This window comes from Scyliorhinus canicula, chromosome 21 (genome assembly GCF_902713615.1).
Source record: "Scyliorhinus canicula chromosome 21, sScyCan1.1, whole genome shotgun sequence".
NCBI classification, from domain to species: domain Eukaryota; kingdom Metazoa; phylum Chordata; class Chondrichthyes; order Carcharhiniformes; family Scyliorhinidae; genus Scyliorhinus; species Scyliorhinus canicula.
The window spans coordinates 69509450-69523912 of NC_052166.1; the positions used below are offsets into that span (position 1 = coordinate 69509450).

General features: G+C 53.0%; 1 protein-coding gene across 2 annotated transcripts in view; it reads right to left on the reverse strand.

Annotated features, from left to right (window-relative positions):
* The window catches only part of LOC119955450 (retinoic acid receptor RXR-alpha-A), an 86118-nt gene that overhangs the window by 58711 nt on the left and 12944 nt on the right, over window positions 1–14463 (reverse strand). For both annotated transcript variants that reach the window (XM_038781634.1, XM_038781635.1), the window contains exons 2-3: window positions 5808–5958; window positions 5068–5247 (exon numbers count right to left, since the gene is read on the reverse strand). In XM_038781634.1, coding sequence (XP_038637562.1) covers window positions 5068–5247; window positions 5808–5958 — 331 coding nt within the window. The remainder of the gene's footprint in view (window positions 1–5067; window positions 5248–5807; window positions 5959–14463) is intronic.

Consider the following 14463-nt stretch of genomic DNA (forward strand, 5'->3'; position numbering starts at 1 on the left):
CTCAACCAATTCAAGGTGCTGCACCGGGCCCACATGACTGGATCTAGGATGAGTAGGTTCTTTGGGGGCGAAGACAGGTGTGTTAGGTGTTCGGGGAGTCCAGCGAACCATGCCCATATGTTCTGGGCATGCCCGGCACTGGAGGAGTTCTGGAAGGGGGTGGTGAGGACGGTGTCGAGGGTGGTGGGATCCAGGGTCAAGCCAGGCTGGGGATTCGCGATTTTTGGGGTTGGGGTGGAGCCGGGAGTGCAGGAGGCGAAAGAGGCCGGTGTGCTGGCCTTTGCGTCCCTAGTAGCCCGGCAAAGGATTTTGCTACAATGGAAGGATGCGAGGCCCCCAAGCGTGGAGACCTGGATCAATGACAGGGCGGGGTTTATTAAGCTAGAGAAGGTCAAATTCGCCCTGAGAGGGTCGGTACAAGGGTTCTTTAGGCGGTGGCAACCTTTCCTCGACTTTCTGGCTCAACGATAGGGTACTGGGACAGAAGCAGCAGCAACCCGGGGGGGGGGGGGGGGGGGGGGGGGGGGAGATGACTATGTTTGTTTATTTAATGTTAATTTATTTTTAAGTTCTCTTGCTGTTTACTGGGTTTGGGGGGGGTGGGGGGGATGTGATACATGCGTTGATACGGTCTTGGGGGTGTTACAGTTATTATGGGGTTATTTTGTTGTATTTCATTGTTTGTTGTCATATTTTCTGTAAAAAATTCCAATAAAAATTATTTTTAAAAAATAAAAAATTAATGGTTTTTCAACCTGTCCCCCCCACCGCCAATGATTTATACCGATGTAGCTGCGTCTGTTCCCGCACCCTCTTTAGAACTATATCCTTCAGCTCAATTTGGGATCAAAGTCTCCTAGCGAGCACGTACCTCGGGAATCTGCACATTAAAGTGAGACAACGGGCAGGATTTACACCGTAACGTTTGGTGAGATCGCGTTGGATCTCGCGAGGCTTTGCGAGCCATGTAGATCCCAGGAGCGGTCACGCTAAGCCGTGGCGAGCTGCCTTTCAGGTGCTGCATGGCCAATCGCTGGCTTTTAAAGCAGACCAAGGCAGGACAGCAGCACAGTTCAATTCCTGTACCAGCCTCCCCGAACAGGCGCCAGAATGTGGCGACTAGGGACTTTTCACAGTAACTTCATTGAAGCCTACTCGTGACAATAAGCGATTTTGATTTCATTTTAATTTCATTATTGTGCCCCTTATTCTTCCTACTAAAATGCATCATTTCACACTTCTCTATATTAAATATCATCTGCCACTTGTTCACCCATTCTACCAGCCTGTCTATATTCTCTTGAAGTCCATCACTATCCTCGTTGTACCTGAGTCTGTCATATTTAAATACATCAAACAGTGGCCCAAGCTCTGACCCCTGGAGAACCCAACTGTATACTTTCCTCCAATCTGAAAAACAACAATTCATCACTACCCTCCGTTTCCTGTCACTCGGCCACATTCATGTCCACTGCTGCCACTGACCCTTTCATTCCATGGGCTTCAACTTTACTGACGAGCCTGGAATGTGACTCTTTATCAAATACCTTTTGGAAGTCCACATACATCACATCAACAACGTTACCCTCATCAACCCTCTCCATTAGCAATTCAAAAAAACATAATCAAGTTAGTTGAGCACATTCTTGTTTGTAAAAACTTTCCCACCACCGAGCTTAAACTGACTGATCAATAGATCTCTTCCGGCAATGAAGAAGTTCAGTTATGTGGAGGGATTGAAGAATCTGGGATTGCTCTTCTTAAAGCAGAGAATGTTAAATAGAGATTTAATCGAGGTGTTCAGGACAGAAGTTGGCTTCCCCTGACTTGCCCAATTTCCTCCAACAAGCACAGATCACGAATAGATTCAAAATAATCGACAAAAGAACCAGAGAAGAAATTAGGGGAATTTCTTTCATACAGAAATGTGTTGTACTGCCTGAAAGAATGGCAAAATCGGCATCCACACGTACTTGAAGAGAATTAATCTTACAGGAAAGAATCTGTGACAAATGGCCTCGTTGATGGGCCCAATTTCTGATTGGTGATGTGAAATTGTACGGTTTATTTTCATTAATTGTTCTGGGAGGTGAGCTTCACTGGCTGAGCCAGCATTTACTGCCCGCACCTCCATTTCAGAGGGCATTTCAGAGGCAATCACATTGTTGTGGAGTTACCTGTAGACCAGGTAAGAGCGAGTCCTTCCCCAAATGACATTAGTGAACCAGATTTTTATCGAATTCAAATTTCACCATCTGCCGAAGCGGGATTTGAACCCGGATCCTTGAACTTGCTCTGGTTTTCAGGGCTTTGGGATGATGAGGCTGTTCAGAGACTGAAAGCAGATCCTATTTATTTGTCTTTACATCCGGCAGTAAATGGGCAGTATAAAACTGGCTAACAGCCTTTCGGGCAGAATGAAATAAATCAAGGGGTTAATAATCAATCAATGAATCACGTTATCAAGAAACATGCTTTAAAATGAATAATTTCAATCCACTGTAAGAGATCGGGAATAGATTACGTTTGCATACAGTCTCAGTGTTCACCTTTAACAGTGCCACCTCCATTACTGGTACCGGAGCACGCCTGTGCATCAGCGATGGGAACAGCAGCTGGATTACCGAATGTGTTCACTGTCCACAAACCACACAGGAGAGAGAGTGCTGGGACGGGATACCAGCACCAGCCTGCATTCCAAACAGCAGCACGTTTCACATTAACCTTCTGACATGCTGCATTATACAAATAAATTTCATTTGTGTGGTATCTGGGGCATTTTCCTTAATAGGTGATTTCCTTGGCCAGATTTGGGAACATTACCAGGGAGCGTTTCTTCATTACTGGGGACTACACAGTCTGGGGAGAGTGCACTATCCCAGGTAAAATAGGCCATCTTTCAGAGTTTGGGTAGAGCTGCAATGATCCATGGAAATGACCATCACATTGCCTCCATTAACATGCTGGGCTCCAGTGAATTACTGGTAAATTCACTGTTCTGAACACTGGATGGAGCTGAAGGTCAAAGACAGACTCTCAGCTAGGATATTGCTAGGATATTGCTAGGATATCAGCTAGGATATCAGCTAGGATATTGCTAGGATATTGCTAGGATATCAGCTAGGATATTGCTAGTCCAGGCCCTCCTTAAAAACTGCACAAGAATTTTTTTTTAAACTTTAGAGTACCCAATTCGCTTTTTTTTCCAATTAAGGGGCAATTTAGCGCGGCCAATCCACCTACCCTGCACACCTTTGGATTGTGGGGGTGAAACCCACGCAAACACGGGGAAAATGTGCAAACTCCACACGGACACTGACCCAGGGCCGGGATCGAACGCGGGTAATCGGCGCCGTGAGGCAGCAGTGCTAACCACTGTGCCACCGTGCCGAGAGGCAGCAGTGCTAACCCCCTGTGCCACCGTGCTGAGAGGCAGTAGCGCTAAACACTGCGCCACCGTGCTGAGAGGCAGTAGCGCTAAACACTGCGCCACCGTGCTGCCCAAATACAGGAGAAAATGAACCAAGAAAATGATTTATTTTAAAAACAAAGAAAACAAGCAGATGGAATGTGAATAAGGCCCACTCACAGAGCAGCTTTATCCCAGGTTCCACTCACAGTGGCTGCATATTCTCACCAATCTCAATCGGGACAGTGTTACAGTGGCATAGCTGCTCGCAGTAACCCCTCTGTTAGAGAGAGGAAATCAGCCAGGGTCCCTGCTCCTGATCACTGTCCAGGGTCCCTGGGTTAGAGAGAGGGGAAATCAGCCGGGGTTCCTGCTCCTGATTACTGTCCAGTGATCCCTGGGTTAGAGAGAGAGAGAGGGGAAATCAGCCAGGGTTCCTGCTCCTGATCACTGTCCAGGGATCCCTGGGTTAGAGAGAGAGAGGGGAAATCAGCCAGGGTTCCTGCTCCTGATCACTGTCCAGTGATCCCTGGGTTAGAGAGAGAGAGAGGGGAAATCAGCCGGGGTTCCTGCTCCTGATCACTGTCCAGGGATCCCTGGGTTAGAGAGAGAGAGGGGAAATCAGCCAGGGTTCCTGCTCCTGATCACTGTCCAGTGATCCCTGGGTTAGAGAGAGAGGGGAAATCAGCCGGGGTTCCTGCTCCTGATCACTGTCCAGTGATCCCTGGGTTAGAGAGAGAGAGGAAATCAGCCAGGGTTCCTGCTCCTGATCACTGTCCAGGGTCCCTGGGTTAGAGAGAGAGAGGGGAAATCAGCCAGGGTCCCTGCTCCTGATCACTGTCCAGTGATCCCTGGGTTAGAGAGAGAGAGAGAGGGGAAATCAGCCAGGGTTCCTACTCCTGATCACTGTCCAGTGATCCCTGGGTTAGAGAGAGAGAGAGGAAACCAGCCAGGGTTCCTGCTCCTGATCACTGTCCAGTAATCCCTGGGTTAGAGAGAGAGAGGGGGGAAATCAGCCAGGGTTCCTGCTCCTGATCACTGTCCAGTGATCCCTGGGTTAGAGAGAGAGAGGGGGGAAATCAGCCAGTGTTCCTGCTCCTGATCACTGTCCAGTGATCCCTGGGTTAGAGAGAGAGGGGAAATCAGCCAGTGTTCCTGCTCCTGATCACTGTCCGGTGATCTCTGGGTTAGAGAGAGAGAGGGGAAATCAGCCAGTGTTCCTGCTCTTGATCATTGTTCACACTGTTGTGTATCCCCTCCTAGACAATTCGAGCTGAGCTTTGATGCCAACTGTCCATATATAGAATGATCAGTTTGTCAACCCTCATTATGTGGACTTATTTGAATAAGGAAATGTGATTTTGGCACCTATGGGATGAGGAAACTGTCGAGTCTCCTCTGCCCGTCTATTATGTACATAACCCACCTCCTGAGAGCCTGAGTGAGTGAGGGGCTCAGTGGGTGTCGAGCAGAGCGGAATGAGTTGAAATAAATCAATAGAGAGGTGGCACCTTGGGGTTGCAGGTGGGGGTTGCAGGTGGTATTTCAGTGTCAATTATCCTGTAATAAAGCTGCCATTCGCCAAGAGCTTCCGCAGAGCGAGCCCTGCACACGTCCCTTAACCTAACTAGACACACCTCTGAAGTCTGCGCCCATACCTTCCCGCTTCATCCCCATGGCAAGACACTTCTGGTAGCGGCAGTATTGGCACCGGTTACGTTGGCGTTTGTCAATCATACAGTCCTTGTTGTCACGGCAAGTGTAGGTAAGGTCTTTGCGCACCGTACGTTTGAAGAACCCTTTACAACCTTCACAGCTGTAAACACCGTAATGTTTGCCTGTTGGGAGAGAAAAAGATTGTAAAATTGTTCATCTTGTAGTTAGGTCTTTGCACAATGTGAACATCAATATAAACTCAGCCCCATCTTCCCGGAGTGAGAGCGAAATGGGAGACGGTAGTGACTGCCTTACACTACAGCCCTACCCTGGGGTGTCAGCTCCAAACTGTCCTGGGAACATGCAACTTCCCCACTCCTCATCCGCCCTCCTCCCACTCAATGGGAACTCTGCACTGCCCTGGTTAAAACAGAGAAACTCTCTGTCATTACTGGCGGTTAGTCGGACTGACCTGAATATTACACTCATGTATTCTCCACCTGATGCCGGTCTCTATGTAGTTACATTGTGTACCTTGTGTTGCCCTATTATGTATTTTCTTTTCATGTACTAAATAATCTGTTGAGCTGCTCGCAGAATAACACTTTTCACTGTACCTCGGTACACATGACAATAAACAAATCCAATCCAATCCAACAGTTGCTCCGTTTGAGGCTAGTCCAAACAGGCTTGTCAATTGGTAGCAATGGAACACCACAGTGACCCAGTGAAGCACACGTACCTGAAGACCTGTCCCCACAAATGGCACAGATGTGTTTGGTGAGGGAAAGTGGACAGTTTGAGGAGTGAGGTGATAATTGAAGCACACCGTTAATTCCCAAAGGCGGTTTCACATCCTCAGTACTGCTGACTGAATTCATGGACGGGTTCATCTGCAAGACAAGGAACAGTAAAGGTAAGAAATCGCGTTACATTCCACGCGGTGTCCATTTCTCACCCTTCCTACACACATTTACACACTCAATTCCACTATTCCTCACCCTCCCTACACCCATTTACATACTCAATTCCACTATTCCTCACCCTCCCTACACACATTTACACACTCAATTCCACTATTCCTCACCCTCCCTACACCCATTTACATACTCAATTCCACTATTCCTCACCCTCCCTACACACATTTACACACTCAATTCCACTATTCCTCACCCTCCCTACACACATTTACACACTCAATTCCACTATTCCTCACCCTCCCTACACCCATTTACACACTCAATTCCACTATTCCTCACCCTCCCTACACACATTTACACACTCAATTCCACTATTCCTCACCCTCCCTACACACATTTACACACTCAATTCCACTATTCCTCACCCTCCCTACACCCATTTACACACTCAATTCCACTATTCCTCACCCTCCCTACACACATTTACACACTCAATTCCACTATTCCTCACCCTCCCTACACACATTACACACTCAATTCCACTATTCCTCACCCTTCCCTACACACATTTACACACTCAATTCCACTATTCCTCACCCTCCCTACACACATTTACACACTCAATTCCACTATTCCTCACCCTTCCCTACACACATTTACACACTTAATTCCACTATTCCTCACCCTCCCTACACACATTTACACACTCAATTCCATTATTCCTCACCCTCCCTACACACATTTACACACTCAATTCCACTATTCCTCACCCTCCCTACACCCATTTACACACTCAATTCCACTATTCCTCACCCTCCCTACACACATTTACACACTCAATTCCACTATTCCTCACCCTTCCTACACACATTTACACACTCAATTCCACTATTCCTCACCCTCCCTACACACATTTACACACTCAATTCCACTATTCCTCACCCTTCCTACACACATTTACACACTCAATTCCACTATTCCTCACCCTCCCTACACACATTTACACACTCAATTCCACTATTCCTCACCCTTCCTACACATTTACACTCAATTCCACTATTCCTCACCCTTCCTACACACATTTACACACTCAATTCCACTATTCCTCACCATCCCTACACACATTTACACACTCAATTCCACTATTCCTCACCCTTCCTACACATTTACACACTCAAATCCACTATTCCTCACCCTCCCTACGCACATTTACACACTCAAATCCACTATTCCTCACCCTCCCTACGCACATTTACACACTCAAATCCACTCTGCATCATCTCGGGAAGCCTGGTCAAGCTGTTGTATTACGTTGCTCGAGTCCAAGAGGAGCAGGCCACATACAAATCAGGCAACAAGCGCCAATCAGCACCAAAATGCAAAGGGTTAACAGAGGCAATATGGACTCTTCCTGAAGTTGGTGGCAGGATTGTTGGGGCGACAGATGGGGGCGGGGGTGGTCAGGGGAATGTTACTGGGAGACGGCACCCAGGGGTGTCACTGTCACTGGGGCATGGCACCCAGGGGTGTTCAGTCACTGGGATACAGCACCCAGGGGTGTCACTGTCACTGGGGCATGGCACCCAGGGGTGTTCATTGTCACTGGGACACAGCACCAGGGGTGTCACTGTCACTGGGGCATGGCACCCAGGGGTGTTCAGTCACTGGGACACGGCACCCAGGGGTGTTCAGTCACTGGGACACGGCACCCAGGGGTGTTCAGTCACTGGGACACGGCACCCAGGGGTGTTCAGTCACTGGGGCACAGCACCCAGGGGTGTTCAGTCACTGGGACACGGCACCCAGGGGTGTTCAGTCACTGGGACACGGCACCCAGGGGTGTTCAGTCACTGGGACACGGCACCCAGGGGTGTTCAGTCACTGGGACACGGCACCCAGGGGTGTTCAGTCACTGGGACACGGCACCCAGGGGTGTTCAGTCACTGGGGCACAGCACCCAGGGGTGTCACCGTCACTGGGGCACAGCACCCAGGGGTGTCACCGTCACTGGGGCACAGCACCCAGGGGTGTCACCGTCACTGGGGCACAGCACCCAGGGGTGTCACCGTCAGTGGGGCACAGCACCCAGGGGTGTCACCGTCACTGGGGCACAGCACCCAGGGGTGTTCACAGTCACTGGGACATGGCACCCAGGGGTGTCACTGTCACTGGGACACAGCACCCAGGGGTGTCACCGTCACTGGGGCATGGCACCCAGGGATGTCACTGTCACTGGGACACGGCACCCAGGGGTGTTGACGTTGTGTGAGCCAGTCTTTGTGTGAGAAGCTGACTTTCATGTCCTGGAGCACAGTTTCAGAGAGACAGACAAGCAGCAGTTAGTCTGTTATTGGATAGAGATCAGGAGCTGGCAGACTGGCTGATTTCCCTCACCCCACCATCAATCTAACTTCGGAATGGGGTGAAACGTACACCCAATCACCGCCCTATTTCAAATCAACGAATGCAGAGAATGTGGGTGCTTACTGAGGCTCCGCCTTCAGACAATTTACCCAACAACACAAAAGCAAGTTCAAACTTAAAGGAAAACCATGGAAACCACAATCTGGATCCAGCACAAGCTCTGACTTTTAGCAGCACTCCCACAAGAGACTGAGTCCATTGTAGCAGCAAGTAGCTCACAGTTTCCATTACATAACCGAGCCCTTATACCAAACCCCTTTAGGTATGGAACACATTAAAAACTGCTCAATTCATTTGCACTCCTCGAATTAAAAGTTAACTCAGTTGTTCAGGAGTGTGCTGCTATCCACAAAATACGGCACATAAAAGCCTCAGACTATCCACACGATTCCTTCAGCCGCAACCAAATCCCAGCGCCCCAAACCCCAGGGCACCCAACCCCGGGGCACCCAACCCCGGGGCACCCAACCCCCGCGCCCCAAACCCCGGGGCAACCAACCCGGGCGCCCCAAACCCCGGGGCACCCAACCCCGGGGCACCCAACCCGGGCGCCCCAGACCCCGGGGCACCCCAAACCCCGGGGCACCCAAACCCCGGGGCACCCAACCCCGGGGCACCCAACCCCGGGGCACCCAACCCCGGGCGCCCCAAACCCCGCGGCACCCAACCCGGGCGCCCCAAACCCCGGGGCACCCCAAACCCCGGGGCACCCAACCCTGGGGCACCCAACCCCGGGGCACCCAACCCCGGGGCACCCAACCCCGGGGCACCCAACCCCGGGCGCCCCAAACCCCGCGGCACCCAACCCGGGCGCCCCAAACCCCGGGGCACCCCAAACCCCGGGGCACCCAACCCGGGCGCCCAAAACCCCGGGCGCCCCAAACCCCGGGCGCCCCAAACCCCGGGGCACCCAACCCGAGCGCCCAAACCCCGGGGCACCCAACCTCGGCGCACCCAACCCCGGGGCACCCAACCCCGGGGCACCCCAACCCCGGGGCACCCAAACCCCGGGGCATCCAAACCCCGGGGCACCCACCCCGGGGCACCCAACCCCGGGGCACCCAACCCCGGGGCACCCAACCCCGGGGCACCCAAACCCCGGGGCACCCAACCCCGGGGCACCCAACCCCGGGGCACCCAACCTGGGCGCCCCAAACCCCAGGGCACCCAACCGGGGCACCCCAAACCCCAGGGCACCCAACCCGGGCGCCCCAAAACCCCGGGGCACACAACCCGGGCGCCCCAAACCCCGGGGCACCCAACCCGGGCGCCCCAAACCCCGGGGCACCCAACCCCGGGGCACCCAAACCCGGGGCACCCATACCCGGGGCACCCAACCCCGGGGCACCCAACCCCGGGGCACCCAACCCCAGGGCACCCAACCCCCGCATCCCAAACCCCGGGCACCCAACCCCGGGGCACCTAACCCCGCGCCCCAAACCCCGGGGCACCCAACCCGTGCGCCCAAACCCCGGGGCACCCAACCCGTGCGCCCAAACCCCGGGGCACCCAACCCCGGGGCACCCAACCCCGGGGCACCCAACCCGGGCGCCCCAAACCCCGGGGCACCCAACCCCGGGGCACTCAACCCCGGCGCCCACCCGACTCCCGGCCGGCGCCCACCCGACTCCCGGCCGGCGCCCCGACTCCCGGCCGGCGCCCCGACTCCCGGCCGGCGCCCCGACTCCCAGCGCCCCGCTCCCAGCGCCCCGACTCCCAGCGCCCCGACTGCCAGCGCCCCGACTCCCAGCGCCCCGACTCCCAGCGCCCCGACTCCCAGCGCCCCGACTCCCAGCGCCCCGACTCCCAGCGCCCCGACTCCCAGCGCCCCGACTCCCGGCCCGCGCCCCGACTCCCAGCGCCCCGACTCCCGGCACCCCAACCCGACTCCCGGCCCGCGCCCCGACTCCCGGCGTCCCGACTCCCGGCGCCCCGACTCCCGGCCCGCGCCCCGACTCCCGGCCCGCGCCCCGACTCCCAGCGCCCCGACTCCCAGCGCCCCGACTCCCGGCCCGCGCCCCGACTCCCAGCGCCCCGACTCCCAGCGCCCAGACTCCCAGCGCCCCAACTCCCAGCGACCTGACTCCCGGCCGGCGCCCCGACTCCCAGCGCCCCGACTCCCAGCGCCCAGACTCCCAGCGCCCCAACTCCCAGCGACCTGACTCCCGGCCGGCGCCCCGACTCCCAGCGCCCCGACTCCCAGCGCCCCGACTCCCGGCGCCCTGACTCCCGGCGCCCCGACTCCCGGCGCCCCGACTCCCGCCGCCCCGACTTCCAGTGCCCCGACTCCCAGCGCCCCGACTCCCGGCGCCCCGACTCCCGGCGCCCCGACTCCCGGCCCGCGCCCCGACTCCCAGCGCCCCGACTCCCAGCGCCCTGACTCCCAGCGCCCCGACTCCCAGCGCCCCGACTCCCGGCCCGCGCCCCGACTCCCAGCGCCCCGACTCCCGGCGCCCCGACTCCCGGCCCGCGCCCCGACTCCCGGCGCCCCGACTCCCGGCGCCCCGACTCCCGGCGCCCCGACTCCCGGCCCGCGCCCCGACTCCCGGCCCGCGCCCCGACTCCCAGCGCCCCGACTCCCAGCGCCCCGACTCCCGGCGCCCCGACTCCCAGCGACCCGACTCCCGGCCCGCGCCCCGACTCCCAGCGCCCAGACTCCCAGCGCCCCGACTCCCAGCGCCCCGACTCCCAGCACTATAAGAATCTTTATTGTCACAAGTAGGCTTACATTAACACTGCAATGAAGTTACTGTGTAAAGCCGCTAGTCACCACATTCCAGCGCCTGTTCGGGTACACGGAGGGAGAATTCAGAATGTCCAAATTACCCAACAGCGCATCTTTCGGGACTCGTGGGAGGAAACCGGAGCACCCGGAGGAAACCCACGCAGACACGGGGAGAACGTGCAGACTCCGCACAGACAGTGACCCAAGCCGGGATTCGAACCTGGGACCCTGGCGCTGTGATGCAACGGTGCTAACCACTGTGCTACCGGTATACTGAATGTCAGGACACTAAAACGCAGTCTATTCAATCTCAGTATACCGACTGTCAGCTCTGTAGAATGGCAACATCACAAACTGACTCATTATCACAATGAGTCTGACATTATCACACCGGCAAACAGCCGGCATCCTGTATATAATCTACCAACGTTTGATGGGGACAGTGTAGAGGGAGCTTTACTCTGTATCTAACCCTGTGCTGTACCTGTCCTGGGAGTGTTTGATGGGGACAGTGTAGAGGGAGCTTTACTCTGTATCTAACCCCGTGCTGTCCCTGTCCTGGGAATGTTTGATGGGGACAGTGTAGAGGGAGCTTTACTCTGTATCTAACCCCGTGCTGTACCTGTCCTGGGAGTGTTTGATGGGGGCAGTGTACAGGGAGCTTTGGCGTGGGGAGGTTCTGCAGCCACAGTTTGCCTGTATCAGGCAGCAGGAGATGAGCAGCCTCTCAGAGGATCCCACCTCTGCTATGACCTGGTGGCTCCTGTTCAGCTGCTTTCACTGGTGATCTCCACATGTTCACAGAGCGAAACACCACAGAATTGCAGAATTGTTAAGGTGCAAGAGACTGCCATTTGGCCCATCATATCTCCACAAGCTCTCCAAAGGAGTTATTCCCCAAAGTACCATTCCTCTGCCTTCTCCCCATTATCCAGTAAATTCCTCCTCTTCAGATAACAAACTAATTCTGGAGTATTTATGGCAGCAAGTATTGCTGAGAGCTAACTGTATTTAAAAGTGGATTGAGATCCGAGATGGTTTTGGTGTTTGAGTGGGAATAAAGATAGCAGTTAAGGGTTATTGTGTCACTGTTTAAGGGGTAATTGACAGCTATTTTCTGGTGTGATATTAAAGATATTTTAATACTGTGTTTGTAATGAAGTCTGTTTTAATTTACCAAATCCCTATTTTATGTGAAATCACTCCTGGAGCTAGGCATCCTTTCCTCATAGTCTGACAAAATTAAAATAAAACATTGGAGTTTCTGTCCAGTATCCGAGTCACTGTGGGAATCGTGTTAACTCCTCGATTGAACCGGTCTCCACCAACATGTTGCTACTAATTGGTAACTGGCACATCACAAAAGGAGTCTGACCTGAAGATCTGAACAGAAGGTTAGATTTAGCAAGTTTGGATTTCATCCAATGTTGAAACGTGGAAATGGTCTGTTTAGAGCTGTATTGAAGTGTGGTTAGCGCTTTGTGACACTTCCTCTACAGTTAACATTGGGAGTAATTGTCTGCATCTGATTTCTCTTGCACTGAATCACTGTAACACTATGGCTGTAGCAAATGCTGCAATTTGGCTATCGTCAGCTTCTCAATTCTGGGCCATTAGTGTCACACCCAGTTGGAAACTCGATCTTTTTGGACCGGATTGTCAGTCCTCAGATCTCTGGTCACTGAACCAAGTTATCAGATTGTCACGGTTTTGGCTGATGGGATATTTTTCTGCATTTTCACTGGGCTGTAAATTGGACAGTTGTGAATCGCAGAGCTGGTCAGTGAGCTCTTGATGCCAAATAGATATCAATAAAGAAGGCTAGTCGATAACCTGGTCCGAGAAAGTAAATGGGTTATTTGGATTTAAAAATAGAGGAGTAGAAAATAAAAGCAAAGAGATCATGCTGGAAAATTATAAATCACAATTTAGGCCTCAGCTAGAGAATTGTGGGCAATTGTGGGCAGCAGATTTCAGGAGAGTGTCAAGGCGTTGGAGGGGGTGCCAAAGAGATTTTCCTCGGATTCTGGCAGGATTGAGAGCCTTCGGTTAGGAGCAGAAGTTGAAATGGTCATGACTGTTTTTGAAACACAGAAAGTTGATGCGTAGACTAATGAGAGGTTTTGATAGAGCAAAGAAAGAGAAAATCTATTCCTTCTGGCAAGTGGGCCATTGCCCAGAGGTCAGACATTTACAATCACTAACAGATGATCGAGAGGGAACATGGCATTTTGTTTCACTCAGAGGGTTGACAGGGATGAGGGATGAACGGCCTCTTTCTGCACCGCTAGCTTTCCTACTGAGCCCTGCACATGGTGCCCTGCAGTGAGAGGCTGGTACTGCAGTCCTTAACATCGCTCCTTTGGCTTCTACCTGTATGGTTACCTGCCGATCAGGTAATCCTACTCCTCACAAGAGTAGGATCTCTCCCCCGGCTTTACCGTAGATATTTCTCCATCATTGCTGGAGCTCAGCTGTTTCCTACCTTCCTTCCACGCACGTGTGCAAAACAATGCCGAGCATTCCACTTCATCAAACACTATTCTTCACAGATACATATTCTATCAATTCACTGGTGGTAGGAGTTGGGTAAATGAAGAAGTGTCTGCCTGAGGTAGCATTTGATTGAATGTAGATTTATTGCTTGCCAAGGTGATATTCCGCATTCGTAGCCAACATCACATTTAAATCCAAATCTCATTGCCAACAGTGCAATCGGGAAGAGTTCTGACCCCCTGAATTTGAGATTGGGAACCCGCTAAGAGGGCCAGTGTGATAAATGGAGTTAACTGGGGGGGGAGGAATAATTCAGTCACATCATCTAAAGGTTTGTATGCGTGATGATAGAGTAGTGTGGTGTTACTGTTCTCCGAGAGTGCGACGGTAAACAGAGTTCTCAGAGCTATTTAAAGGCAGCTTGGATTGAAGTGAGGTCATTTTCCAGATTGCCAGAGAGGAACAAAACTTCCAAATATTTCCACTCAGACTAGCATTGCATCATCAGGAAACAGCATTAATTGTGGGAATCATTTTAAAGCCGGTTAGTCTGTGCGCGTGCAGCAACTGTGGAACTGGAGTCCATTTTACTATTTTTTAAAATTCATTTATGGGACGCGTATCACTGGTTAGGCCAGCATTTATTGCCCATTCCTAGTTGCCGTTAAGGTGGCGGTGAGGTCCATTCTTGAACCGCTGCAGTTCCTGAGGTGTAAGTGCATCCACTGTGCTGTTAGAGACGGAGTTCCACAACATTGCCCCAGCGACAGTGAAGGAACGGCTGATATATTTCCCAGTCAGGGTGGGGAGTGACTTGGAGGGGAACCTCCAGG